Source organism: Gadus macrocephalus, chromosome 7, assembly GCF_031168955.1.
Source record: "Gadus macrocephalus chromosome 7, ASM3116895v1".
Taxonomy (NCBI): domain Eukaryota; kingdom Metazoa; phylum Chordata; class Actinopteri; order Gadiformes; family Gadidae; genus Gadus; species Gadus macrocephalus.
In genome coordinates, this window is record NC_082388.1 from 26,876,509 (window position 1) to 26,901,508 (window position 25,000).

The 25,000-nt window shown below is 45.3% G+C and overlaps 1 protein-coding gene and 1 long non-coding RNA gene across 2 annotated transcripts in view; one reads left to right on the forward strand and one right to left on the reverse strand.

Annotated features, from left to right (window-relative positions):
• Nucleotides 1-16,528, forward strand: part of LOC132461082 (uncharacterized) — a 67,585-nt gene extending 51,057 nt beyond the window's left edge. Inside the window, exon 2 of the long non-coding RNA XR_009526508.1 lies at nucleotides 15,867-16,528. This is a non-coding gene — a long non-coding RNA (uncharacterized LOC132461082). The remainder of the gene's footprint in view (nucleotides 1-15,866) is intronic.
• On the reverse strand, nucleotides 184-8,443 carry LOC132461065 (T-box transcription factor TBX3-like). Its single transcript, XM_060056133.1, has 7 exons — nucleotides 6,717-8,443; nucleotides 6,034-6,301; nucleotides 4,446-4,592; nucleotides 4,156-4,232; nucleotides 3,276-3,397; nucleotides 2,396-2,796; nucleotides 184-646 (listed from the first exon to the last, which is right to left on the reverse strand). The coding sequence occupies exons 1-7, from the start codon at nucleotides 6,989-6,991 to the stop codon at nucleotides 371-373; spliced, it is 1,566 nt and encodes a 521-aa protein (XP_059912116.1). The 5' UTR covers nucleotides 6,992-8,443; the 3' UTR covers nucleotides 184-370.
• Nucleotides 16,529-25,000: the final 8,472 nt, after the last annotated feature.

The following is a 25,000-nucleotide window of genomic DNA, read 5'->3' on the forward strand; positions in this document are numbered from 1 at the left end:
GTGGTAGAGGTAGTGGTAGTGGTAGTGGTAGTGGTAGTGGTAGTGGTAGAGGTAGTGGTAGAGGTAGTGGTAGAGGTAGTGGTAGAGGTAGTGGTAGTGGTAGAGGTAGTGGTAGTGGTAGTGGTAGTGGTAGAGGTAGTGGGTGAGGTAGTGGTAGAGGTAGTGGTAGAGGTAGTGGTTGTGGTAGAGGTAGTGGTAGAGGTAGAGGTAGTGGTAGTGGTAGTGGTAGTGGTAGAGGTAGTGGTAGTGGTAGTGGTAGAGGTAGTGGGTGAGGTAGTGGGAGAGTGTTGGCAGCAGTAGGGGCTGGATGTAGGGGTTGTGATAGCGGTTGTCTCCAAGGGTCTTGGTCCCTATCGGTCACTCTCGGTCACTACCGGTCACTCTTGGTCACCGCTTCCCTCGCTGGGTCCAGACCAGCGGGGGGCCGGGGGCCCGGCGGGCCTGGGGGCCCGGAGGTCAGGGGCCCCCTGGAGGGAGGGGGGGTGTGGTAGGGGCTGAACCTCAGCCAGGGCTGGGAGTCTCGCGGGCTGGGGGGCCTCTTGGTGGCGGTGGTGCTGGGGGGCCCCGAGGCCACGCCCAGGAGGCCGTAGGGGTGGGGGAGCCCCCCTTCTCCTCCCCCTCCTCCACTCTGGGACACGGAGACCCCCTGGAGAGAGAGACCAGGATGAGTCCTGTATGTAGCGATCTACGGTATAGAGAGAGACTTAGGCCCATCCCATTTCTACCCCTTACCCCTTCGCCTTCCCCCTTCCCCTTACCCCTTCCCCTTACCCCTTCAAAACAAGGGGGAGGGGTAAGGGGAAGGGGTAAGGGGTAGAAATGGGATTGGGCTTTATGTCCAATATACAAGACAGGTTGTGATAGGGGCGTGGCCGGCCTCTGAAGCCCTGGAGACCCACTGTGATGAACTGTGGATCAAGGGCCGTAGACTTAGTTTTAGATTTACTCTCTTCAACAAGGCTGTTTCTTCTCCTGTCCTGAACGGTCAGGAGAGCACCTGTCTGTCTTTCCTCCTACCTGAGGAGCACCTGTCTGTCTTTCCTCCTACCTGAGGAGCACCTGTCCATCAGTCCTCCTCCCTGAGAGCACCTGTCTGTCCTCCTACCTGAGGGGAGCACCTGTCTGTCTGTCCTCCTACCTGAGAGCACCTGTCTGTCTGTCCTCCTACCTGAGGAGGTCACCTGTCTGTCTGTCCTCCTACCTGAGGGGAGCACCTGTCTGTCTGTCCTCCTACCTGAGGAGAGCACCTGTCTGTCTATCCTCCTACCTAGGGAGCACCTGTCTGTCTGTCCTCCTTCCTGAGGAGAGCACCTGTCTGTCTGTCCTCCTACCTGAGGGGAGCACCTGTCTGTCTGTCCTCCTACCTGAGGAGAGCACCTGTCTGTCTATCCTCCTACCTAGGGAGCACCTGTCTGTCTGTCCTCCTACCCGAGGAGAGCACCTGTCTGTCTGTCCTCCTACCTAGGGAGCACATGTCTGTCTGTCCTCCTACCTGAGGAGCACCTGTCTGTCTGTCCTCCTACCTGAGGAGCACCTGTCTGTCTGTCTGTCCTCCTACCTGAGGAGCACCTGTCCATCTGTCCTCCTACCTGAGGAGGTCACCTGTCTGTCTGTCCTCCTACCTGAGGGGAGCACCTGTCTGTCTGTCCTCCTACCTGAGGGGAGCACCTGTCTGTCTGTCCTCCTACCTGAGGAGAGCACCTGTCTGTCTATCCTCCTACCTAGGGAGCACCTGTCTGTCTGTCCTCCTTCCTGAGGAGAGCACCTATCTGTCCTCCTACCTGAGGAGAGCACCTGTCTGTCTGTCCTCCTACCTGAGGAGAGCACCTGTCTGTCCTCCTACCTGAGGAGAGCACCTGTCTGTCTGTCCTCCTACCTAGGGAGCACATGTCTGTCTGTCCTCCTTCCTGAGGAGAGCACCTGTCTGTCTGTCCTCTGAGGAGGTCACCTGTCTGTCTGTCCTCCTACCTGAGGAGGTCACCTGTCTGTCTGTCCTCCTACCTGAGGGGAGCACCTGTCTGTCTGTCCTCCTACCTAGGGAGCACCTGTCTGTCTGTCCTCCTTCCTGAGGAGAGCACCTGTCTGTCTGTCCTCCTACCTGAGGAGGTCAACTGTCTGTCTGTCCTCCTACCTGAGGAGAGCACCTGTCTGTCTGTCCTCCTACCTGAGGAGAGCACCTGTCTGTCTGTCCTCCTCCCTGAGGAGAGCACCTGTCTGTCTGTCCACCTACCTGAGGAGAGCACCTGTCTGTCCATCCTCCTACCTGAGGAGAGCACCTGTCTGTCCGTCCTCCTACCTGAGGAGAGCACCTGTCTGTCTGTCCTCCTACCTGAGGAGAGCACCTGTCTGTCTGTCCACCTACCTGAGGAGAGCACCTGTCTGTCTGTCCTCCTACCTGAGTCACCAGCAGCCGCCCGGCGCCGCAGATCGCCCGTGGGAGGAGGGCGGCCGGCCCGGGGTTCAGGAACACCGCCGGATACCCCAGCCTGATCAGGGGCTGCGGGTAGAACCCCAACGCAGATAGACCCCCCGCGGTCAGCCAAGCCGCGGGCAGCACACCGTCTCTGGCCACGCCCCGGTCCCGCTCCGTCTCGCCGTGGGGTCGGGAGGGTTTGGGGGTCGTCCTGTGGAGCGCGCCGTGTCTGTTCCCGGACCCCGGGTGTCGGGGCCTCAGAGGGGGGGAGTCCCGTTCGGTGAGGTCCAGAGGAGACCCAGGGCCCCCCCAGCGACCGGGGTCTCCGGGGGACCCCTGCTGCAGGGGACTGAGGTCTTCATCGCTCTCCGCCTTCTTCCCGTCTGAGGAAGGAGGAGCGTTTCCATTGGTTGATACTGATACTTTAGTCACTGCCACAGACGAGCTGATTGGATGGCACGGTGTTCACACTGTGATAAGCTTTAGGGCGTAGATTCCCATTCTTCCAACCAGAATGTATTCACTCACAGTGACTCATTCACTCAAGACACAAAACATCATCCACCAATTACCACTCATTTACAGATGAAAGCCATCCGTCATTGAAAGACAGAATCAATCAGTATTTACTATAGAGTAGAGGCTGTCCTCAACTTGACGGTGAAATGTTCAGACCCATCCTGCTCTTGGATGCTGACATGGAAGCTGTAAACATCGGGGATCGAACCCAGTTCCTTTCATAGCCCAACACCCCTAACCACCACACTATCACTCCCTTTATGACACAAGGTACAATCCCTGTGAGAACACAACTCATCTGAACTCATGATCACATTGGTTCCTAGTATTAAAGAACAAGCACCGTGATTGGCCGTCGGGATGGAGGCGGGCCCCCTAGCGCCGGTCAGGTGACAGGAGGAGTCGTCTGAGTCCGGGTCCTGGGGGCCGGGTTCCTCCTCCCCCTCTGAGGGCCTCCACTGCTTCCTGATGGAGGGGGGCGAGAGATGAGGTCATCTCACGAGAGGTGAGGTCATCACACGAGAGGTGAGGTCATCACACAAGAGGTGAGATCATCACACTAGAGGTGAGGTCATCACACGGGGAAGAGGGATGAGGTCATCACAATGAGTGATGAGGTCATCAAACGGGGACGAGGGATGAGGTCATCACATGGGGACGAGAGATGAGGTCATCACACAGGGACGAGAGATGAGGTCATCACAACGAGAGATGAGGTCATCACACGGGGACGAGAGATGAGGTCATCACACGGGGACGAGAGATGAGGTCATCACAACGAGAGATGAGGTCATCACACGGGGACCAAGGATGAGGTCATCACACAGGGACGAGAGATGGAGTCATCATGAGAGGTGAGAACATCACACAGGGACGAGAGATGAGGCCATCACTTGGGGACGAGAGATGCGGTCATCACACAGGGACGAGAGATGAGGTCATCACGAGTGATGAGGTCATCACATGGGGACGAGAGATGAGGTCATCACACGAGAGATGAGGTCATCACACAAGAGATGAGGTCATTACACAGGGACGAGAGATGAGGTCATCACACCAACAGATGGAGTCATCAGAACGACAGATGAGGTCATGAAGAGAGATGAGGTCATCACAACGACGATGAGGTCATCCCACCCGGACCAGAGGTCAGGGGTCAAGTGTCCTCCCGTGTGAGCCACCGGTCGACGGCAGAATGGAAACAGGCCTTAGGTTGACGTTACCTCTTCTCTCGTCTTCCGTTTCCTGCATCTCTGAAGCCTTTAGCAAATGGGTTGTTGTCTATCTTCAGCTGCGTGATCTGGAGACAAAACAACGCTGAGTCAGAGACGACCTGCTCACTGGAGGGGACGTTCTGTTATGATGTTGATAACGTAGGTTCTACGTTATTAAGTTGATAACATGTTCTATATTAATAGAGAGAGAGAGAGAGAGAGAGAGAGAGAGACAGAGAGCCTACAGAGTGAGAGCACCAGTCCTACTGGGAGTGCTGGGAGAACTGGAGTGTCCCTACCTTGTCGTTCTGGTAGGCGGTGACGGCTATGAACTCTGTCTCCGGGAACACGATGGTGCGGAAGGTGCTGTAGGGCAGCCTGAGGATGTCGTTGGTCCTCACGATGTGGAACCGCGGCTGGTACTTGTGCATCGAGTTCAGAATGGTCTGGAAAGAACGAAGAAATTAGTTCACTTCAAAATAAAAGATCAAGTGTGCAATATATTACGTTATTTTAATTATATGCTTACAACCTACGAAATATTGTACAATATAACATTTACAAAGGTGTGTATTTTATGTAACGGTTGGGAAAACATACATAGAGAACAGTGGCGTCTTTGCATTAGGGGCCAGTGGGGCACGGCCCCACCAGAGAACGCTGCCGTGCAGGGCACGATTATACTTTTCATTTTTTTTTCAAAAATGTCATTGAGCATAAGTTAATAATACATTAATTGTTAATAATTAATTAAATGTCCGCAGTTTTAATTTGATGAACGCAATTGTTGTAGTGTAGTAGTTGTGTGTGAAATAGTTCGTTGCTCCGTCTCGTCATTTCCGCTCGGTGGGGCACAGCCGAGATGGCCCCGTCTGCTGCAGTGTAGAAAACTGGTGCTGTTGCGCGAGCAAGCGCGTGCGCAGCGCCCGCTTCTGTTTCGGCGGTGGGGCCAGAAGTTTAGTGCCCCAAGGCTCTTCTCATTGGCTGATTTGTAGAAAGGGCGGGGTTTACGGCGGGAGCAGATCTTGCTAGCTGGCTAACGTAGTTACTGTTACAGTAAATAACAACAAATGGACGTTTCATTCATTAAATGATGAATCGTGTTGAGTATCTGTCATGTGAGATTTAGCACTTGAACAGAAGTTGGAGATAAAACGTTTGGGACCACATCGCCGGACGGATTTAATCATTATTCAAGAGGGAAAGGACAAGAATAGATCGTTCAACCAGGAGTTGTTCAAGCGGAAAAAAATGCTTGTGTTTCACCTCAGCCACACAAAGGAGACCAGACAGCACTGTCCTTAAAGCACAGGTAATTACCATCTTAGCCCAAACTTACTTAAATTTTCACCCAGGATTATCCAGGTCTGAATAGGCAACCACTCTATCAGGCTAGATTCATTGTTAATTGTACAGTATGGTGGCCTGCAAACTTAATGCAACTTAAACCATACTTCTTCTTTTTTTGGTATATTGTGAGTGGTGGCTTTGTATATTGATTGCTGTGTAAAGGGTGTGCGCCGTTGTGTTTTTATTGTTGCCACGTTGTTGTTTTCTTGAGTTTTGATATTGTGAGATCTTGAACGCTGCCATTTGGTGGTGCTATTGCTATAATAGCCTAATATATGTTGTCAGATTCGCGTTTGAGTGATGGCATTATTCAGCTGCAATTTTGGTCCCCTCTGTCACTTGCTACTGTTTTTTTTGTGATGGTAGTAATATGTGGTATTTCTGGATTGCGTTATAATATTTTCCTGCATGGGCCCCACCAGAGTTTCCAAACCAAAATCGCCACTGATAGAGAATCATACCAATAAAAATATTTTAAATCAAATGTTAAATCAGCAAAACGCCGATTTTTCTTTGACTTATTCGTTTTTTACCCACATATCCGTGCTTATCCGACGTGTTGTTGGTGAGTTTGAGCTTGTGGAAAGCCACCGGCTTGGACATCCACTGGTCTCCGGTGGACGGGCTCTCCGGGTGGATGTACATCCGTCTGGGCATCTCCGGGTCGGCCTGGCCCGCCACCGTCCACCACGAGTGGTTGAACTTGTAGCGCCGGTCGTCCGCCGCCACGATGTCCATCAGGAGGATGTACTTGGAGCCGGGATCCAACCCGCGGACGGTCACTTTGAACGGAGGAAACATTCTTCTGGAACGGATATTATCCAGAGAACAGAAAATATGGATTTGGATCATTTGATGTTAACAAGACATTTACAGTGCATTTAGCAAACGCTTTTATAAAACGACTTACAATAAGTACATTTGTCAGAGGTTATGCATATATAATATTGAAGCCTATGAAGATTATTACGGATTTTGTAATATATATATATCTTTATCTATAACAACAATATCCCCAAAGCCAGCAGGGAAAGTACTTCTAAAATAGAAAGAGAAAATCAGGAGTAGAATACACTTTTTTTGTGTCACAATCCCAGTCGATGTATTTTGGGATAACTTGCAGGTTATCGCCGCTGCTCTCGGACTTTTCCCTAAATGTCCGCAGATAAGATTCATTCGTATCGTTTAAATTGAATTGAGAAACACGTGTGTGTATTTACCTCCCGGACTTGGTGATGACCATCTCCGTCCCCATGTGATGGAACTCCCCCCACAGACCACCCGCCTCCAGGGTGACTCTGGGATCATCCGCGGGGCGCTCCTCCGCGAGCCGCGCAGAGCGAGCCCCTCGAACTTGGTGTGGGTGACCCTCTCCCGGTCCCCCGCTGGGGTCCGCCTCGTCACAGAGCCCGCGGTCCGGGAAACGTTTGCCGAGGATACCGGGGGGTAACGGGAAACCGGGGAGAAACGGAACAGTGGCTACAAAGTCGGTCATGTCGGCCGCGCGGCAGGGACGGAATGGGGCGCGATCCGTGGCGACTCCGGCGCTGAGTGGGAGGGGGGCGGGGGGGTCCCAAGGGTGCACACGACGCGTCTACATTCAACGTGTCGATGAACATTCCGTGAAGCTACGTTATGCATGTATGAGAGGCTATCAGGGACTTAAACGATTGTAACCGGAATATGTTTCACTTTAGGAGAGCAGCCGCGTCTGCATCGCGCGTAGAGAGGAGGAGAGATGAGAAGAGTCCAGATGCTGCTGCGTAAAGGCTGAGGAGAGATGAGAAGAGTCCAGACGCTGCGTAAAGGCTGAGGAGAGTTGAGAAAAGCCCAGACGCATGAGATAGTGGCTGGCCCGCAGCTCACTAGTGGTCAGATGAACTGCAAAGGAAAGTGCCTCAGATCAAATCCACTCTAATCCATTTGTGTGACTTAAGAATGCAACGTGCTGAATCTCAGGGGGTGAAGCTTGAGCATAGATACCAGACTTTTAGAGAGACGAGTTGGTTGGATTCTCTAGGCCCGGTCCAGGGCTGGAAGGCGGCTGGTTATGATTGGCTAAAATAGGAGGTCACCACACACGTATTTTGGAGACATATGCGTTGGTCATGGTACAACATCAGTCAAGCAGTTATTTGGATTGATAATGTTTCACCTGACCACTCTTACTTTACATTTTGTTATGCATTAAAGCATGCAGTCATCCAACTAATTAGATGATCATCTAGACACGCACACATCCAAAAGAGAGTTGGGCTATACTTTCATCTGGACAAACAATACAACTTACAATTATAATTCAGCTGGAACACCGCCAACCCTTTCAACTCTCCTACTTACCTACGGACATATTGCCCCTGAAAATAGACACGTGCAGAAAGGCCCGATAGACACGTGCAGAAAGGTCCGATGGGAGCAACATGGTTGGACTCATTGGAGCCTGTAGATGTCCATTGGTGTGCTTCGGAAGGGGTTAGGTCGATTGCAAATTTAGTCAAGTTTCCGCTTATAGGTGCAGGGATAAAAAACACAATGAAATCCCATATCTCCAGAAGGCAAGTTCGTAGCAAGATAGGGGTGACATTTTTGGACTTGCTGGGGCCTGCAGATGCCAATTAATGGCATGGTTTGTGCGGAACAAAAGCGGTTGGGGAAACTCAATGATGTCATTACACTCTTTTTCCTCTCATAACCATAAACGGACACACACTTAGATTAATAACAACAATGTCATCTTCATTCATCGAACACATGACAATAGTTGAAGTTTCTTACATGTTAACTAACCTTACTTAACTATTCCAGCGTTGGCCTATCAAACCTGCAGTGTTCATCTTGAATCACTGCTGTTGCAGATGATTATTATAAATATATTACTGGATACGCAGTTATAAGCAAAGTCCAACAGGCTCCCACAGTGAAACAAGCTAAAGATCTCCTACTTTGGTGGATTGTGAGGGACATGGAGACTTAGACAACTTAGACTTGACTGCTGTTGCAGATGATTATTCTCCTATTTTAGTGGATTTGTGTGGGACATGGTAAGAGCAACGAAACTGGCAACGAGGCCATGAAGGACTAACAGGACTATCTTACTATATACTGGATCAACATACCAGACCAGACACTTAAAATGAGGTACCTGGTGTTTTCTTGACTCTTGCAGCAGTCACTGTTAAATTGATAAGATACATGGTCAAATGATGTAGAGTAGTGCGTGTTTTGTGACCTAAGAATGCAATATGCTGAAGCTCCGGAAAAAAGAGGAAAAGGCCTGCTACATATTGACCCTTTTGCATGAAGTCATCTGATCGATTGACAATTTAGCATGACTTTCTTATGGATTTCAGGCTTACATTGCTGCTATATTCACAAAATACTCAAAATATAGTCAACATGGCTTATTCAATTTAACTGTCTTGTCAATCATTTCATATTATCAATCTTACTTATTATTGTTTGCACTACACGATCTAATCTTCCTTGCTTAAATGTATTAATGTTGTCATGTGTTTAGATTGTTCATATTATTGTGTATTGTGCAGAGATTGAGAAATTGTGATTGTGTAAGAAGTGCAAGAATGAGATCATTTCCAATACAAGTCAAGCCAATTTATTAGTGAAGCAACGATTTCAGAGTTGAACTACATGCTGACGTTTCTGTGGTTAGTAACTTCTGTGAGTCATCATCACGCCACATTGGCAGAAACCCCCCCTTGCCAATGTCTCAATGTAGGCTATTTATAATAATAATAATAATACATTTCATTTAGAGGCGCCTTTCAAGACACCCAAGGTCACCTTACAGAGCATATAGTCATCATACATTTTTTAAAAAACAAGACATTGTGAAAAAAAATAAATAAAATAAAATAAAATAAACATAAGCAATAAGAAATAAATAAAACAAAAACAAGACAAAACAAAACAAAAAAAACAAAACAATCAAAACAGTGATCAGTTAGACGTTGTGTGCGAGTTTGAACAGGTGAGTTTTGAGTTGTGACTTGAAGGTTGTAATGGTGTCTGACTGTTTTATGTGTGGGGGGAGGGAGTTCCAGAGCCTGGGTGCTGAACAGCTGAATGACCGGGCACCCATTGTAGTGAGTCGTGATGTGGGGATACATAGTAGTCCAGCAGAGGTTGAGCGGAGGGAGCGGGAGGGAGTGTATTCTTGGAGGAGGTCGCAGAGATAACTGGGGGCTAGGTTGTGGAGAGCTTTGTAGGTGGTTTGTTATACCACGGTCTGCGGGAATACTCGATTCTGATTGGATGCAGGGTGTGCATTAACTCCTGATATACGGACACCTGGACAAGTAGTTCCGTCAAATTGTCTGTTTACCGTTCTCAATTAATGCGCTAGCTGGCGTATCGTCTCTAAAATAGTAGTAACCATAGCAACGGGAAACAAAACAAAGCTCAGCGGACTATAATACCTCCCGCTACCTCCTGTTCTAAAGTCGTAGCTATGGTCCGTCCTAATTACTGGAGGAGTGAACAACGTTTCCGTTGCATGAGAACCCAACGGGCGTGTAATGGTGGTTCCGGGTATTAGTCGGACCCTCAGGCGTAACCAGGGAAACAAATGTATGTTTTGTGGAAAACTTTATATTCAGATTGTAAAACGCATGAAAATATAAATTAATGGTCTTAATTTGGTCACCGTTGGTAAGTGACCGTGGTATAAGCGGGATAATGCCCTTCGAGGTGTCCATTATCAGGAATTAATGGACTTCGCGGAGGCAACCGTCCTCCGCTTCGCGTCGGACGGTTCACGCCTCCACGTCGTCCATTAATTCCTGATAATGGACACCTCGTCGGGCATTATCCCTTACTTATACCACGGTCTGCGGGAATACTCGATTCTGATTGGATGCAGGGTGTGCATTTACTACTGATATACGGACGCTTGGACAAGTAGTTCCGTCAAATTGTCTGTTTACCGTTCTCAATTAATGCGCTAGCTGGCGTATCGTCTCTAAAATAGTAGTAACCATAGCAACGGGAAACAAAACAAAGCTCAGCGGACTATAATACCTTCCGCTACCTCCCGTTCTAAAGTCGTAGCTATGGTCCGTCCTAATTACTGGAGGAGTGAACAACGTTTCCGTTGCATGAGAACCCAACGGGCGTGTAATGGTGGTTCCGGGTATTAGTTTGAGTGTGGTCGCTAGTGTTTACATGTGGTCGATAGTGTTTAAATGTGGTCGATAGTGTGTAGGTGTTGGCGAGAGTGTTTAAATGTGGTCGATGGTGTTTGGATGTGGTCGATAGTGTTTAAATGTGGTCGATAGGGTTTACATGTTTAAATGTGGTCGATAGTGTTTAATTGTGGTCGATAGTGTTTAATTGTGGTCGATAGGGTTTACATGTTTAAATGTGGTCGATAGTGTTTATATATGGTCGATAGGGTTTACATGTGGTCGATAGGGTTTACATGTGGTCCATAGTGTTTAAATGTGGTCCATAGTGTTTAAATGTGGGCGATAGTGTTTAAATGTGGGCGATAGTGTTTAAATGTGGTCGATAGGGTTTACGTGTGGTCCATAGTGTTTAAATGTGGGTGATAGTGTTTAAATGTGGGCGATAGTGTTTACATGTGGTCGATAGGGTTTACATGTGGTCTATAGTGTTTAAATATGGTCGATAGTGTTTAAATGTGGTCGATAGTGTTTACATGTTTAAATGTGGTCGATAGTGTTTAATTGTGGTCGATAGTGTTTAATTGTGGTCGATAGGGTTTACATGTTTAAATGTGGTCGATAGTGTTTATATATGGTCGATAGGGTTTACATGTGGTCGATAGGGTTTACATGTGGTCCATAGTGTTTAAATGTGGTCCATAGTGTTTAAATGTGGGCGATAGTGTTTAAATGTGGGCGATAGTGTTTAAATGTGGTCGATAGGGTTTACGTGTGGTCCATAGTGTTTAAATGTGGGTGATAGTGTTTAAATGTGGGCGATAGTGTTTACATGTGGTCGATAGGGTTTACATGTGGTCCATAGTGTTTAAATATGGTTGATAGTGTTTAAATGTGGTCGATAGTGTTTAAATATGTTCTTTTCCCTCACTCTCCACCTCATCTCTAACTCTCCACCTCAAGCTGGTGTGTAGTGAGCGTTCTGGCAGCGATTGGCTGCCGTGCATCACCCAAGTGGGTGCTACATATTGGTGGTGGTTAGTGAGGTCCCCCCTTCACTTTAGGCGTCTTTGAGTGTTATTAATTATTATTATTCTTCATGTTTAACCTCTGTTTTCCTTTTATTCCTAGTCTGTTTTACATAGTTTTGAATGATGACTATATGCTCTGTAAGGTGACCTTGGGTGTCTTGAAAGGCGCCTCTAAATTAAATGTATTATTATTATTATTATTAGTCGGACCCTCAGGCGTAACCAGGGAAACAAATGGAAAACTTTATATTCAGATTGTAAAACGCATGAAAATATAAATTAATGGTCTTAATTTGGTCACCGTTGGTAAGTGACCGTGGTATAAGCGGGATAATGCCCTTCGAGGCGTCCATTATCAGGAATTAATGGACTTCGCGGAGGGAACCGTCCTCCGCTTCGCGTCGGACGGTTCACGCCTCCACGTCGTCCATTAATTCCTGATAATGGACACCTCGTCGGGCATCATCCCTTACTTATACCAGAGAATGTCTAATATGAGGAGAACTGGCACTCGCGGGTTAGTTCCGGTTTTCTGGACTGGTTGCAGTAATAATCTTTGACCACGCAGGGCGCTCGTAGGCGAGTCCAGAATGAATGGGAGCCAACGGGGTTTTATCCTCAGAATCCACTTTTCTCACGATGTAATTTTTTGTCAAGTAATTTTAAAGTTGCTATCAAAGGGTGGGGCTAAGAAAATAAACTCAGCTGAATATTGCATTTTTTAAGGTCACGTATCTGTTCTAAAAAGGCGTTAAAAACATACGATGACGTCACACACTGTAATACTGTCAGAGGTACTGCTTTACGGCAGTTTCTAAAGCACTTCCCTTGTCCCGCAACGATAAGACCAGCTGTTGGAGGTAAGGCTTTTTTTTTTGCCCTAGTTACAGAGTTTTAGTGAGCTAATGTAAAAAAAAAAGAAATGCGCGAATGTTTTACATATGTATGTTACTTACAGAGAGTGTTTTTTCTAATCCTCACTAGTGCCGATGATAAAGCTTTTTTTTTTAGTAACGATTATGAGCCATTTCTTTCTCCTAAAATAGAAACCTGGATTAGAATCATAATTTTAAGACTGCATCAATTTAGTTTACATCAGTAAACAATCTGCTAGAGAGCAGTGTTCTGTTGTTCTCCTCATGCCTCTTCCTTTCTTGATCTCTAGTCGGACCTTGATGCTGTGACAACAGACAAGTCTTCTTCCTCTGTCCTTTTCCCCTGCCTCTGTTCAGTATGTTCAGTGTTGTTAAATCATCTTTTTTTTTTATTAGTTACTGTTCTTATTGTGTTCTTGTTAGTGTGATTTTTTAATAAACTTGCCTGTTGCAATGTTGGTATAATGTTTGTATAATTACTGTTATACAACTGTTACTGTTTCAATGTGACCCAGACCATATTTCTCATTTAACAAACATGTGTAGCTTATAATGTGTTGCATGGCAGAGCAATTACGGTATATTCAATGGCTTAAAACAAACCCATCTGTAAGGATCAGTGAATGCATAGAAATAAATGACAAGTGGTGTAGATGGTTTTCCCTCTGTGCAAGGTCATTAGCCCAAGTCCTACAAAAAAAATAACAACTGTAATAGCAGATGTTGAAGTTGTTAAATCGTTAACTAACCATTTGTATGGAACAATCGGTCAAGGTAAGTTAAGTGCTTGAGTCTCGACACTTTAGAGAATGTCTAGCGCGCAACTTGAATAAGCCATGTGCGATATTACCCGGGCTCCAGCGCAACTTTCCTTACCAGGTGAAGCCTCAGGTAGCCTAGGACCATTCATACAGGAGCAAGCAAGGACCATTCATACAGGAGCAAGCAAGAACGTTACCTTTTTCTGTCCTTGGTAAACGAAAAGACGGACAATCCGTTTCCACTGTAAGTGTATCATTGCACATTTACGAGGCATTTCTTTTTTAAACTATCTTTATTTTCGAAAAATAGACAATGACAGATTAAATGATATTCAGCGGGATATTGACTGTATTATTTAAGGTGGTCATACCGTAGGCCTACCTACCATGTATATAACACATTGAACATTGAACACAAGAAATGGAAGAAATTCCATTTATGCCCATGTACTTTCACCATACATACTATCTAAAAAATAAAAGGACCTGCAGGAAAATATAAATACAGTACTCAAAAATTGAGTTAACACGTTTCTGATTGCTCTTCAGCTTCAGATGCCGTAAGAGGGGTCTCTGGTCGTAATCAGTCGCAAGTCCGTCCCTGACCAATCAGCATTCATTAGCAGAATGCTAGCGTGTATGGCCAACAACGGCCCAAACTGTAAGAAATCGAAAGGACATAAGTACTCACTCATTTGACTTTTGAACCATAATCTATATTGAACTTGCGGAATCTACAATAAAATTTGCGATATTTCAACGACAAGCAGGTGAAAGAGGCATAATTAGCCGTTTAGCCCCATAGACTCCCATTCAATCTGGACTCGCCCGCGATCACCCCCAGTGGATGTCTCATGGAACTACAACCAAAATCGGTACAATGGGGCGTATAGGGAGTGCCCAGGCTCTTCGTAGACGGGCTCTGCTTATACCACGGTCTGCGGGAATACTCGATTCTGATTGGATGCAGGGTGTGCATTAACTCCTGATATACGGATACTTGGACAAGTAGTTCCGTCAAATTGTCTGTTTACCGTTCTCAATTAATGCCTAGCTGGCGTATCGTCTCAAAAATAGTAGTAACCATAGCAACGGGAAACAAAACAAAGCTCAGCGGACTATAATACCTCCCGCTACCTCCCGTTCTAAAGTCGTAGCTATGGTCCGTCCTGGAGGAGTGAACAACGTTTCCGTTGCATGAGAACCCAACGGGCGTGTAATGGTGGTTCCGGGTATTAGTCGGACCCTCAGGCGTAACCAGGGAAACAAATGTATGTTTTGTGGAAAACTTTATATTCAGATTGTAAAACGCATGAAAATATAAATTAATGGTCTTAATTTGGTCACCGACGTGGAGGCAACCGTCCTCCGCTTCGCGTTGGACGGTTCACTCCTCCACGTCGTCCATTAATTCCTGATAATGGACACCTCGTCGTGCATTATCCCTTACTTATACAATGGGGGACCTAAATCCAGCGATCTGATTGGTTCCCAACTGTTGCATAAAGAGCGTATACATAACTGCTATGACGCCCGATCATTTTGTGAAAGTATCACTCCGCGCCTTGAAGAGGAAACCGTTACAAAGTATCGTAAGAAACTTTATCACACGGAGATTTAGCTTGACCATGGAGGAGGGGATTCACCAGCGGGGAAATATACCCTTCAACCTCCGGGAAGGCCTCACAACCGATGAGTGGCTTCGGCAGCTTTCCCCGGAAAAAAAAGCGCCCCTTTACAGTGGTATAATGAGCACATACCACAGCCTGGCGGGATCTATTGCTTAAATATATCACGTGGATCATCAATCACAGCATTAAAGAGTCTGCCAGCTTCCACAGCCAATAGAACTCGACCTTGTCACGTGTCTAAACGTCTAGCATCGGTATAACCTCTGGTCTTCCATCTGCTCCCCTTCCGCTTTGTGGTTCGTTTGAAGAACCCGCTCCATTGAACCGCTCCCACCAACTGTATTATTAGAAAGTGAAAAAAGGGCATCATCATAAATAAACTGCATGTAAATATTTTCTACCATATCAAAATGTGTAATTCGAAGGAAAAAATCTTATTTTGAAGGAGTAATTCTTTCACAAAATTTTGCGGCGGACAATATTCTCAAGTTACCGTTTAATATGTTATCTGTAAGAGATTGCATCAACAGAATCTGCTTCAACAATCAATCAACAATAACCAGTCAGACCACATCAGCCTATTGATGATCTTCATCAATAGGCTGATCAGTAGGCCTTGGCTCTATCGAGTGTTTAATCCATATTCAATTCAGTAATCAACTGTAGGCTAAAGAGTCTTCAATGCACAAGAGCACCATAATATTGTTCGACCCCTCATAATATGGGTTTCAAACAGCCACACTGAACATCCAGTTAAGAGAGACAAAATGTGGCGATCTAAGTGAAAATATTGTTTAGCCAGCAGTGTATTACTGAATTGCACATGGATTAATTGGGTGAAGATGGTTCATAATTACTGGCTGCGACAATGAGGACATTGGACTGTCATCAAAAATGTTGTTTGTAATACCTGCTTATTTTCTTTCTGCAGCAGACCGCCGCAATGACCATCGCAATGACCCCAACAGTCCCGACCACAGTCCCTGCAATGCCCCCTGGAGTCAAGACTACAGCCAGAGCCAGGCTGCTGTTGATAATGGGGTCAATGTGTTCTACAAGCAGAAATACATTGAAGGGTGATTGGCAAAGCCTCTGAATCTGAATCAACGCATAGTTGGACCACACACTAATGGCTAACACACTCAGCCACCCCCAACAGGGTTGCTTAACTCTGTTGAACCCTTGTGATGTCTGTGAAGTTGCTGACTATATTTCAATTTAATCTACCGATTTGGGTGTTGAATATCTTGGTTTAGGTTTGGCAAACACTACAGATTATTCTAATTTAAAGAGGTAAATCAATGTTTTACTTTGGAATTCAGGGTTTATATACTATACTGCTTTGAGCGGCATAGAGAAAAATAATAATCAACAGCAAACGATTGGATCCAGGATAATTTGTCGGTGGGATTAGCTGTAGAAGTACAATACTGACAGGTAATGTTAATTGTACCGCCCTCAAAAGACTTCAGTTACACATTAGATGACCAAACAACAAGAACAACCAAAGTTCAGTAGAAAAGGGGAAAACATTCAAAATATAAGCAAATAACGACCACATTAGGTTTGCATGTTGCCATTTGTGGAGTTGGTGACGATAATGCATCCCTACCTCGATGTTCTGGTGCAGCAGGGAAGTCAGCTGTTGAAATAAACATAGCAAAATAAACATTAACTAAAACTTAAAACCAACCATTCAAATAATTCAACTCTATACTCATTTTATAATTTTAGCAGGTCAAGTTAATTGTACAGCCCTCAAAAGACAAAAGAGAAAACATTAGAAATAAAAGAATAACGACCACATTTGGCGTAGTCTAATTCTGTACATGAATTGTAGACATTCGTAATCTACCAGATAACTCAGACAGAAGACAATAGGTTTGCATGTTGCCATTTGTGGAGTTAGTGAAGATAATGCATCCCTACCTTGAGGTTCTGGTGCAGCAGTGCAGTTAGCTGTTGAAATAAACATGCAAAGTAAACATTAACTAAAACTTAAAACCAATCATTCAAATACTTCAACTCTATACTCATTTCCTCCCCAAGATATTGGTTCCATCAACACATCAGATTAACAGGAAATTATTTTGGGAAAATATAATTAGTTTTACATCGAAATAATGTTTAGAGTGGAATAATATATATATATATATTTTTAGGTTTCTCGCTGATAATTATCAAGTATAAAAATAAACTCACTGGGGCAGCAGGTTGTGTAGTGCTACAATGAGAGGAGAAAAGGAACATGTGATTTAAAGGAAGTAAACTCTTCAAGTCAACTCTTAAAACACTTTCTGGGACCACTGGCTCAGAGTATGTAGAGCCTGACCCTTGGTTCTATGAACATCCTAACTGTACCGACAGGCGACAGCGATATATTGTTTCTCTTTCTTTTGACAAAAATGTTATCTTGTCGCTTTGGATAAACGTGTCTCCCAAATAAAGTGAAGGCGTCTCCGAGCACAAGACTTGGAGCCCGAGCTGAGCCTGAGTCGATGCGGTTCACAGATGTATCTTCCATTTGGTAGTGTTGCAGTTTGGAAGGTGCAGAACAGATCCAGTAGCATTGATGGCTTCTAGCTGACGTCATTACCTCTTTATTTAATATTGCAATTGCAAAGGCAACATTTCTGATTCCTGCTTACACTTGGACAAAACAATGAATATAGATCTATATTCTCCCAGCTGTTAACCACCAGCTGTCACCAAGCCAAAGATTGGGTATCAGACTGGCCCTTATATTCAAGGGGCTATTATTGATTGACCTTTTGTTTGACGAGATAATAAATAACAAATTGCTTGGGTGGAAGTGTTTACGTGTGTCAAGTCATCTGTTCGTGTAACAATACCACAATGTAACAATAGCGATGTTCACCATTTATTTTACTTGTGATAACATAGCCTTACATCCTACTTTTCATCTATAGGCCCGCTAAACCTGCAGAGAGAAACCTTATGTGAGCTCGGAGGACCAGGTCCATGGTTATACAGGAGTAGCAATATCACAAATCTATTTCTTATTTTAATGAATAGGCTGCTCATGAAACAAGGAATAATCCTGATATAGTGGCTATGTTGTGAAGATATGATGCCAATGTTTGGAAATCAGACTCACTAAAGGTTTTGTATCAGAACTGGTGCATCCATATTCAAACACTGTGCGGAGATTGGGTCAGTGCCAGCTTCAGAAAATATTCAGAGATGACAATGCACAGGGCTTCCTATCTGAATGGAGGTCAAGTACTGAGGTTATTTTACCTTCGGATGGCGAAAAATTTCAACACAAACGTTCTTCCGGCATCCAAGCAAAGTGAGAGAGGAGTGAGATGAGGTAATACCTCCATTATTGGGTAGGGCATCAGTTGCCAGTGAGTCCTGTAGTTCAAGCATACAGGAGGAATGTGTAGGGCTTTTAGACATGATTGACAGCACTGTATTCCCTTAAATTGTTTCATGCCTTTAAAATGTTGTGGATTAAGAGGATTAGTTACGGGAATACTGTACCCCTTAATTTACCTAAAAGTTTAACTTAAAGGTTGGGTATGGAATTCTCTTTTTTGGCAATTTTTGCAAAATTACTTGAAATCGTTATCATAACCCACTTACAGCCACTGAGTTAGAAGTACTAACATGAAAACTAAACAAGTCAATCATCTGTGGAACGGGCAGGGCTCGAAAAACTCCAGCCAATGATTTCCAGACCCACCAAGTGGCATTGGACAGTAAGTACGTCAATCAAACGGTCGTACTGCACACCCCCTCCCCCTCCCCCGCTCCCCGTGCGTGACCCCTTCGTGCACGTACTCAGAGCTCGTGACCCAGAGCAAGCTTCTGTTTGTTGTTATCCTGCGGTAGCTACTGGAGCTAGCTAACTAGGTAATGGCTCGCTCTCGCGCATCTGTTTGCTCGTGCATGATTGCGCGTCCATGTACTTGGAATGGGTGGAGTCAGCGTTGAAGGAGAGCGGGTAGGACCATTTGAGTTGTGTATTTTCAAAATCTGCTGGCGTTTCGCAAATCCAATACCCGACCTTTAACACATCACAAAAACATCTAATTATTTCTCCAAAGTATTTCGTGGTCTTTTGCCAAATCATCTAATATGGCGCGTTTCCACCGGAGGGTTTGGTTCGGATCGCCTCAGTCCGGTAGGGAGGGGGCAATATAGCCCAGCTCAGTTCCGAGGTCGAGTTTCCACCGCCGACAGTACCCTTATGGTAGGCCGGATGTCGATCGCCGCGGCAGCTTCCTAAACATCGTGACATCATAGCAGCTCGACACAGTGTAGCCTGCTAAATAAAAACAATGGAAAAGAGGAACGCAACACATTAAACCAAGAGATACCATGGAAGTCGTCCAGCAACAGTTTCGGAACGTCTCCACCTCCATGTTCACCCAAGCTAAAGTTTTCCGCGACATGTCCATTGTCCAGAATAATACCTCACGGGTACTGTTTCTTTGTTTTTATCCCCATGTCGCCCGGAAGTGACGATTCTGTCGACCAATCAACAGAGGGCGCATGTAGCTCGAGCTTGCCGGCACCTTTTCAGGCGTCTCAGTACTCCAACGGAGGAGTACTGGAGACGAGTGCGAAACGAGTACATCTCAGTACGGCTCAGTCCGAGTCACAACCACTTTTGACGGTGGAAACGCGAACCGTGCCGCACCTTTGCAGCCGAACCGAACCGCACTCTCCGGTGGAAATGCGCCATTAGGCCCAGCACACCTTGGCCCAGTAGTGAAGGTGCGGTTTGGCCCAGCTCAGTTACGGCGCGCGTTTCCACCGCCGACAGTACACTTAAGCGTTGTGACCTCATAGCAGCCCGACACAGTGTAGCCTGCTAATAAGGGAAAAGAAGAACGGGACACAATAAACATAGAGTAACAATGGAGGATGTACAAGAAGGACGGCAAACGCCCAGAAATAGATTGCGGGTACTGTGTTTGTTTGTTATTAACCCATTGACGCACGGAAGGGACGATTCTGTCGACCAATCAACGGACGACGCGTGTAGCTGGAACTAGTTGGCACCCTTTCAGACGTCTTGGTACCCCAACGGAGGAGCACTGAGAGATAAGTACGGCTCAGTCCGGACCCCGCCCACTTTTGGCGGTAGAAAGGCGAACCGTACCGCACCTACTCATACCGAACCGAACCCGCCGGTGGAAACGCGCCATAAGAACACTATACCGTAGCCATCCCAGAATTCAAAATGGCGTCGGCCTGCAAGTCACTCCATGTCAAATTGAAGTACAAATTTGCGGCTTGAAATGACCAATAAATCAATGCTTTGGAGAAGTGCAACAGAAAAATAGTTTCCCAAAGACATTAACCCCACGATAACTAAAAAATATAATTGTTACGTCAACATAATGCCAATAAAACACTAGGCTATTAAACTCATTAAATAAAATATTCAGCTAGTCATTTTTATATCAATCACAATCATTCCATTATCCAGTAATCTATATAAATAAATGTTTTACTTACATTAGAATCAGCCCAGCTGTATTCCCAGTCTGCATTGCTAATAGGATTTGAGATGTTGTACGTCGTTGTATTGCCCAGATTGGTGACTTTGCACAGGTCACCAAATACGCCAACTGTAGATGAAAGAGAAAGGATGTCTAACTATATTGTGTATCTATACCAAAGAATATAGAGGCAACAATATTATCTTATCCTTGAAGAAATGAACCTGAATGAACACGTGGTAATGAAGGGAAAGATCTGACACTGACAGACATTGGCCTACCAAATAAACAATGAAAGCATTTTTAATTAAGGCTAAGAAGAACAGCCAGGCTCAATACAATTCTAATGAAGCTTATACAGATTATATTCAGAAGAGGGTTGATTATGAATAGGCCTAGTTTGAATTATTGGCCAAGCCTAATAAATGAGGCTCCTTTATTAGGCTTGGCAAGGATTAAAGCTATTAGCTTACCGTGCGACGGGGGGATAATAACAAACAAACGGCGACAAGAGACAACGGCGAAAGCTTTGTTTAGCTTACGAGTGTTCCTTTCTCGTCACACCAAACGAGTGCCAAACTATTGCTTGCAATGAACCAGCAGCAAGAGTGCGGAAGGAAAGTGTCAGAGGCGACACAGACAGACAGCAGCAGATTGCATCACCCCCACCCCAGAGCCACCTGAGCAGCGCCAACGAGGGCAGCAGATGTGTGAGAGAGACTGCGACCATTGGTGAAGACCCCACCTTATGGGCAGATCAACTGACAGATAAGGGGAGAATTAAAATGGTCAATAAAGGCCCCATACAAATAAGGGATATCAAGTTCCCAAAAAAAACAAAAACATAACCAAGGAGGTTAGCAAAATATAACTATAAGATGAAATGAAATGATGAAATACGTGGAGACAATAACTCATGTTTTTAGTCAGGCTGAACGGAACCTAGCATGTCGAGGTCATTCAGAGAGGTAAGTATTGTGCTGTCATAATGGACTGTACACCTAACAAAAGCCACACTGGCAGTAATTCATTGTCATGCGTGTGGTAGCTAACTGTGAAAAAGACGTTAGGGAGCATTCTGTGGGATTTTTGCGTCCATGACACAAACTTGAAAGGGACTCTATGATACTTTCATCAAGCGTCTAGAAAAACTCAAAGTAAACATCTCTGACAGTCGTCGCCAAACAAATCACAAAGAAAGCCACATGCAGAGGAAACACCAGGGTGTACATCAGAGAGTGCTGGACACAAACAAGTAAATCCAGATGTGAGCCACACCTTAAAGGCACCCAGTGCAACTTTATGTAAACATTCAATGAAAAATAAACATTCAATTTCTAGTCTTTTTTACACGTAGTAAGTTTCAATAACTCCATACCATTACATATCGACATTGAAGGAGCAAAGATGAGACGTCGTTGTGTGGTGAGAACTGATAGAAAATCGTAAACAACAACAATCGCCGGTGGGGAGAAGCCATTTTTCCATTGACTGGAAGCCTGCTTTATTTATTGTAGGTTACAAAAAATAAAGAAAATGGCGGCATTGTTGTTGTTATCGATTTTCTATCAGTTCTCACCACACAACGACGTCTCATCTTTGCTGCTTGAATGTCGGTATGTAATGGTATGGAGTTATTGAAACTTACTACGTGTAAAAAAGACTAGAAATTGAATGTTTATTTTTAAGCCTCGAAAGTTGCACTGGGTGCCTTTAAACCTGGTGATCGGTGCCTCAGTCAGCCTCTGTGCAGTCAGTGGGCTTCGTTGAACTTTCCCAGGGACTTGACAACCTGTTACTCTCTGCAACGTTGGGACATTATGCCGGAGCATTCACAGTTTACCCTCAAGAATCGGTCTATAACCAGACGGGAATGCAGAATAGACAATGCGAAAGTCTTCCCGCCACACACGTACACGTACCGGTGGGACGGGTTTGTACGAGGCTGGGGGGGAATCATAACAGTATACCCACTATGGCGAGTGGATAGTGCCAAACCTTAGGATTCCCTGGAAGAGGCGAAGGAGCAGCCTACCCTACGTCGCCGTGGGAACGTGTGAAATTTTGAATGGGATTGATTGGGACTGCAGACGAGAGACCAGCAGCGACGTCACGGCGACGGCATGGAAGATCCGCCCACCGACGGCGGTGTCACGGCGACGTACATAAGGAAATTCAGACAAAATATACGTCTACTCTCGACGTGTGGATAAGTTCGTCGCCACTAAGACGCCTGCTACCCTACGTCGCCGTGAGAACGTCTGAACTAGAGAGAAGGCTATTTAATTATATTTAAGATTTGCGTGAGAATCTGTATCTCTCCAGCAAAAAGTCATCCGAATATAGCCGTGGTCTTATAAATCTCTCCCGGTGGGTTGCACGAATATTGGCGCTCCGGTATCAACAGGGCTCTCATCAAAAGGGCATGCCATTGTGAACACATGGACTCTGCGGTGAACGCAGCTTTAAATCCCCAAAACCGGGTTATGTTCCAAACTTAACCTGCACAAAACCTGGTCCGACCAGGTTTGATTCAGAGCATATGTTGCTATAGTAATTACCGTGTTCATTTTGGAACGGAAACCCTAGGGTTACCGCAAACCCTGGGTTAATTTGCCCGGTTATGTGATAAAACCGGCTTTGTGGAATACCCCTCTGCCCTATGAAGTGACATCATGCCCATACAATCATTTTGAGATCTGTTTTAAAACAGTTTGTCTTTTTGACACATAAAAACTAACGTTTTTTATAAAATGTCATCAACTTATTCATCAACAAGTCATTGGATATATTAATACCAGAAAATAATGAAGAAAAAATCATATATATAGACTGGGAATCGAACCCCAGTCCCAACGGCGGCGGCGTGCATATCCTCTCCACACGGCGGCGGCGTAGCTTCTCCACACGTTCATTTCACACGTTGTTATCCTTCTCCAGGGAATCCTGGCACTATCCACTCGCCATAACCCACTACAATAAAATAGACTACACCACTGGTTGCGTCCATGACATGCGAGTCACATGTAGACCTGTTGTTTATATCCGATGGAATGCAATACTAATAGTCGCATGATGCAACTATTTTGTCTCGCTTTTTAAGTGTGGTTCGCTGAATAAATGTGTGGTTTAAAAATTATCCTTTCAAATAGATACAGGCCCACACACTCTCACTCCAAATATAGACCACGCTACAACACTTACCTCTCAATACGGCTGAAAGAAATAGAAAACGTATCTTCCAGCCTAAAAATGTTTCCATTCTGACTCAAAGTTGGAGAGTGACTAATTCGATCCTTTGTGGTAGGTCGTCTCGGGCTAGGTATGACTCAGAGAGTGGTTAATGTTCCACAGGTGGTTTATTCTAACAGAGACACACGGTAAACCAGCTTAAATCTGCTTTCACACCTCCACGCGGCCACTCGATGCTCCATTCATTTCAGGGAAGGGCAGCAGTTATATTAGCGGCATCCCGGAAGTGGTTGCCGCCCACGTGAACGCGAACAGACTTTGCCCTACCGCTCAGAACTTTCGGTATCTCTTGTCGTTAGCGGAAACTGCAAAGTGGCCATGTTTGTATCTTTAACTTCTTTAACAAAATAAGTCTTTAACAAAATCATAAAACCTTCAATGGTGTTGTGTTATATGGAGAAGAAACCATTCATAACTGTTGTTAGCTTGAAACATGTCACTGAATAATTTGCATCAAAAGTTAAACAAAAACGATTGCGTGTGTGTGTGTGTTGAATAAAGGCAACTTTTCATTGGGCGTCCACGGCCAGGCAGAAATAACGCAACACCTGTTTAGAGACGGAGACATATCAACAGCCCAGGAAACCCCCTGACAGGAGGCAACATGTCAGCCGTCACCTCCGCAGCTCAGAGACTCGCTCAGAGAGCCGCTAAGAGGCTGTGATGAGCTCGGAGCGGGACGCAGAGGAACAAGGGAGAGACATGCGAGCAACGGCACTTTCATCCGTCATATAAATATCTCATACATAAATAAAAGAATATCATTACTAAATAATTATGCAGGCTTTATAATAATAATAATTACAAAGAGTAATATTTAATAAATGTGCCGTGCTGATGCGTTTTCATCAGTGTGTAAAGGTGTTTGTGTAATTGTGTGTGTGTGTGTGTGTGTGTGTCTGTATGCGTGTGTGTCTGTGTGTGTGTGCCTAATACGATCAATGCAGAATGGAACGCGTTTGTGCGTATGAATGTCACTGTGTGTGTTTGTGGGTGTGCGCCCGGATGTCTGTTCATGTACTCCAATTAATGTACATTGTAATACATGTGTGTGTCTGTCTGTGTAGGTTTTTTCATGTTTGTGTGCGTGTCTGTGTGAGTTTGTTGGTGTGTGGGTTTGTGTGCGTGTCTGTGTGAATGTGTGTCTGTGTGTGTGCTCCTTTATGTTTGTCTGCGGGTGTGTCTGTGTGTGGGTTGGTGTGCGTGTCTGTGTGAGTTTTTAGATTTTTGTGTGTGTGTCTGTGTGAGTGTGTGTCTGCATGTCTCTGTGAGTGTCTGTCTGTGAGTGTGAGTGTGTGTCTTAATGTCTGTGTGTGTCTTTATGTCTCTGTGTGTG